The 5,241-nt window shown below is 38.9% G+C and overlaps 1 protein-coding gene across 1 annotated transcript; it reads right to left on the bottom strand.

The window, feature by feature from the left end:
- Nucleotides 1-851: 851 nt before the first annotated feature.
- LOC112140769 (papilin) lies at nucleotides 852-4,240 on the bottom strand (the record flags this gene model as incomplete). Its single annotated transcript, XM_024263776.2, is given in 9 exon segments — nucleotides 852-932; nucleotides 1,006-1,156; nucleotides 1,231-1,407; nucleotides 1,482-1,742; nucleotides 3,390-3,468; nucleotides 3,552-3,570; nucleotides 3,667-3,747; nucleotides 3,832-3,982; nucleotides 4,049-4,240. Coding segments are annotated over 7 exon segments (838 nt in total), but the record flags the coding sequence as incomplete, so codon positions are not given.
- Between the last annotated feature and the right edge of the window lie 1,001 nt (nucleotides 4,241-5,241).

Raw genomic sequence — 5,241 nt, 5'->3', positions numbered from 1 at the left:
CGTTTCTGTTTTGTCAGGGTTAAGCTGGAGGCAGTTGTCATTTAGCCACTGCTATCAGCAATCAACTTCAGTGATTTCAGCTATCAATTTCAGCATTTTTAGCTATCAGCACTAGCATCTTCAGCAGCCAAATTCAGCTCACTAGCATTATGCGATATATCTAGTTCATAATTATGTTAAAGATACAGTTTTGAAGTTTTACAAATGTTGTTCTAGTGTTTGATAAATAAGCCAAACTCAAATAGCCCCTGGTGGTAATAAAATGCTTTTTAAAAATAAATTAAAGGGTAACCAAACAGTAAATCAACTATTTTTGGTTGATGACCTGAAACTGGGCTTTAAAAATGCTGTCTTGGTTGCTGCCAAATTTTTGACAAATTAAAATAAACTTGTTTAATTCATAAAAATATATGCAGTTTGCAATATTGCAGTTGCATTAGTCAGCTGGTGTAAGTCCCAGAAGTTTGACGTCATCATGCTCTGCAGCTCCTGTATAAAAGCCCCGCCCATCTTTGATTCTGTACAGCTGGTCGTTAGCTTTAGCATGACTCCTAGCCAGGTGTGTTGCCTTCAGTTGTCAAAAGTCTACTAGCTTACACATCTTTCTAGTGGACTTGGAAGTTAGGGAATACCTCGTTTCAGCCTGCAGGGGGCAGCACACAAACGGTTTTTGACTATATTTTTATGAATTTTACAAGTTTCTTTTAATTTTTAATAAAAAATTGACATCAACCAACAGAAAGTACTTTTAAAGCCCCATTTCTAGAGGTCAGCAACCCAAAAAAGCTGATTTAGGGTTAAAAATGTTCAAAAAACAACGTTTTGATTCTTAAATGTGCATTTGTAATTACGGGGAGATTCTTCTGGAACATGAGGCACGAATCCTTGTGTTGCACCCTCATCCGTCCCTGGATCCTCAACACTTGGAACACCTAAAAAGGAGTATATAAATGCGTATGATAAAAACTAATTCATCCCAACAGAATTTATCCATATTTTGCTCACTTTGTGCTTCATGACAGGGTTGAGTGTTGCACGACTCAACCGAGTGGGGTTTGCTTTCTAGTCCGCACTGATCCTCCTCGTATGGATGCAGATCAGTATCAAGACAGCGGACCTGCCTCTCCCTCACACCTCCATCACAGCTAGTAGAGCACTGCAACGACCAACAAGGAGATCCTGCAGATTTGGAGTCTTTTTGCCTTTTAAAAGACACATTTTTACACTTACGAGTTCAAATTCTGTTACATGCCATGATATCTGTGAGTAACAGGCAGGTCTGTAGCAGGCCTGGACAGAAGCAGGTCGGACTAAACCTCTGCAGGCGTGGTCGGGCAGGTGCTCTCCTCTTGATCCCACACAAATCACCTCCCTCGTCTGCTGCCCTTCTCCACACGTCACTGAGCACTGATTTAAAATAATTCACCAATAACTCCCTTACTTTAAAAGTCAAATTCAGTTCTCTTTAAGAAGACACAAACCTCGCTGAAGCTAGAAACGCTGTACTCCGCACATGGATTCACGTTGCACTCCTGCTGAAGCTGTGGCTTCTGCAGATGGTGAGTGATGCAGTAGGACTCGTCCACCACCCGGTCCTGAAACACGCACTCCACGCTGCGATGCTGCACGCCGCCGTTGCACGGCGCAGAGCACTCGCCGTAGACGCTGGTCCTGTAGACGTACGTGGAGTGAACGGAGTTACTGTCATAATCCACAACCACGGATTCGGGATGGAACGACACCTGCAAAAGAAGAAATTGTGATGTTGGGATTTAAACAACTGGATTTGAAGAGTTCTGGACAAACGTGACGAGTAAAGTTCTCCTTAAATGTATTTCTTGATGCTTTTTGATGCAAACCATTTTGTTTCCAGTTATCTTTAATATAGCGTCTAGTTGAAATCCAAAAGTTGTAATAGTATTTTAAATAAGACTAGAAATCACTACAGTATTTAGATTTATATATCATGTGTTCAATACTATAAGACAGGGGTCTAAAACTGGTGGTTATTTAAACTTAAAACTTTGCATTTGCTATTATCGTTGGATCTGGTCGTCCTTAGCAACAGTTGCTAGCGTCGTTAGCTCCTGTCGTTTCACAGGATGCGCAGAAGATATTGCCTAATAGTACAATAGTACAATGATAGTGTGAATGTTTTTTTCTGAAAGTAGTCAGAGAAGATGCTGAAGCTTTTAGCTGAAATGGTGACGCAATTTGCTGAAGGGATTTACTGAAAATGCAAAAACTTTTTTCCAAGATGCTAAATTTGGTAAAAGATTGGAAATTTTGTTAAAAAAGAGCACTGAAGATGACATACATTTTGCATAAATGTGTGGTAAAATGGCTTAAAAATCTCTGATACATGCCAATTTTGCAATGTTCCTTAAAATAAGTTAAACTCCAAATTAGACCCAAAACTTTAGTAGATACCAGATTACCCAAAAAAGCTAGCTTGTTGCTTAAAGACTAGCTAAACTCCAAATTAGCATAAAATCCCTCAGTTAATTAAATTAGTCAAAAACGTTAGCTTGTTACTAAAATAGCAGCTAAACTCCAAATTAGCCCCCAAAACTCAGTAGATAGCAAATTAGCCAAAAAAAAAGCTAGCCTTTTGCTTAAATGCTAGCTAAACTCCAAATTAGCATAAAATTCCCCAGTTAATTAAATTAGTCAAAAACGTTAGCTTGTTGCTAAAATAGAAGCTAAATTAGTCTATGAAAATCTCAGTAGATAACAAATTAGCCAAAAACATTAGCATGTTGCTAAAATAGCAGCTAAACTCCAAATTAGCCCCCAAAAACTCAGTAGATAGCAAATTAGCCAAAAAAGCTAGCCTGTTGCTTAAATGCTAGCTAAACTCCAAATTAGCCTAAAATTCCTTAGTATATTAAGTTATTCAAAAAACGCTAGCTTGTTGCTAAAATAGAGGCAAAACTCTAAATTAGTCTATAAAAACCTCAGTAGATAACAAATTAGCCAAAAACTTTAGCATGTTGCTAATATGTTAGCCCAACTCCAAATTAGCCTAAAAATCCTCAGTAGATGCCAAATTAGCTTAAACAGCTAGAACATTGCTTAGATATTAGCTAAACTCCAAATTAGCCTAAAATTCCTCAATAAACTAAATTAGCCAAAACGTTAGCATGTTGCTAAAATATTAGTTAAACTCCAAATTTTTGAAAATTACTATAAAAAATTGCTTTGAAGCATTCATACAATAAACTTGTTCCATGGACATAGAAGACAATGGACCAAATACATAGAGAGCGCATGCAAAAACATAATTTTGGCACAAATGGAACCCCGTACGGCCCAGCCTCAGTCAGATTCGACCTTCAGTGAAAGATAAACTAAGTTTGCTAGAAGAAGAACAAAATTCTGATTCCTACATCGGCTGTCTGATACTCAGGACATCCAACTCGTCCAAATCCGTGAGCTACAGTCACTCCATCCAAGCAACAGCCGTACCTGAAAAAAAATATTTTCACATAATCGAAATCAAAAGATTCAACCCAAAAAATGTTTTGTTTGGGCTCAAAATTTTTTTTTACCTGCTGTAAACACAGTTTTCTGGAGGGCAGAGAAGAGAGGGATGATTAATAATCCACTAAAGATAATACTGCACCAATAAATCCAGGCTCATGCACTCAAATCTCCTCCACTGACCTACAGGTTCTTCCAAAACATGAGGCACGTATCCTCTGAAGGTGTTTTCAAATGCACTTGGGTCCTGCATGCTTGGAACCGCTGCAGAGGGAATAATTCAAATAGTGAAAAAAGCGTAAAGTTTTGGGGCACAACAGTTTTCCAGTGGCTGATATTTTAGCTTACTTTGTGGCTCATGACAGGGTTGAGTGTTGCATGACTCAACAGAAGGGGGTTTGCTTCCTGATCCGCACTGCTCCTCAGGGTATGGATGCAGATCGGAATCAAGACAGGTGACCTGCCTCTCTCTTACGCCGCCGCCACAGCTTCTGGAGCACTACATGACCCAGTGGACATCAGTGTACTGATTGTTTATTCATTTATCATGATCCTGTTTACTCACAAGTCCAAATTCTGTCACGTGCCATGTTATCTGTGAGTAACAGGCCGGTCTGCGGCAGGCCTGGACAGAAGGAGGCGGGGCTAGTGCAGAGCAGGCGTGGTCGGGCAGATGTTCCCCTCTTGGTCCCACACAGATGACCTCTCTCGTCTGCTGCCCTTCTCCACAAGTCACAGAGCACTGCAAGGACCAGCAAAGTTACTGCTGAACCGCCCCGAAGATTCATGCAGGGATAAGTCACTCAATCGCACAAGGGGGAAAAATCCAAAAGACACCTTAAGTCATGATCCGAACAGGATAAACATTTATTGAATACTAAAACCAAATTTTTAAAACTTTAAAACTGTAACTTCTTAACATGAACTTTTAATATGAACAAGATACATATCATTACCTGCAATAATACTAGTGTGAATGCTGTAAGCTGAATTTGGCCACTGAAGATGCTAGTGCTGATAGCTGAAAATGCTGAAATTGATGGCTAAAAATGGTGAAGCTGATATCTAAAAACTGTTAAGTTATAACTTAAAATGCTGAAATTTATATCTAAAAACTGTTAAGTCAGTAGCTGAAAATGCTGAAATTGATAGCTAAAAACTGTGAAGCTGGTAGCTAAAAATGCTGAAATTAATAGCTAAAAACTGTTGAGTTATAGCCGAAAATGCTGAAATTGATAGCTAAAAACTGTGAAGCTGTTAGCTGAAAATGCTGAAGTTGATAGCTAAAAACTGAAAGCTGTTAGCTGAAAATGCTGAAGTTGACAGCTAAAAACTGAAAGCTGTTAGCTGAAAATGCTGAAGTTGACAGCTAAAAACTGAAAGCTGATAGCTGAAAATGCTGAAATTTATAGCTAAAAACTGTCAAGTTAATAGCTGAAAATGCTGAAATTGATAGCTAAAAACTGTGAAGCTGTTAGCTGAAAATGCTGAAGTTGATAGCTAAAAACTGTTAAGTTAATAGTTGAAAAAAATGAAATTGATAACTAAAAACACTGAAGCTGATAGCTGAAATTGCGGAAATTGAAAGTTAAAAAACTGTTAAGTTGATAGCTGAAAATGCAGAAATTTATTGCTAAAAACTGTTAATAGCTAGGGCTGCACGGTGGCGCAGTGGTTAGCGCTCTTGCCTCACAGCGAGAAGGCCCCGGTTCGAATCCCGGCTGGGACCTTTCTGTGTGGAGTTTGCATGTTCTCCCC

This window comes from Oryzias melastigma, unplaced genomic scaffold, assembly GCF_002922805.2.
Source record: "Oryzias melastigma strain HK-1 unplaced genomic scaffold, ASM292280v2 sc01924, whole genome shotgun sequence".
Classification (NCBI taxonomy): domain Eukaryota; kingdom Metazoa; phylum Chordata; class Actinopteri; order Beloniformes; family Adrianichthyidae; genus Oryzias; species Oryzias melastigma.
The sequence above is the reverse complement of the archived record's forward strand: the minus strand, read 5'-3'. Positions and strand labels throughout refer to the sequence as shown.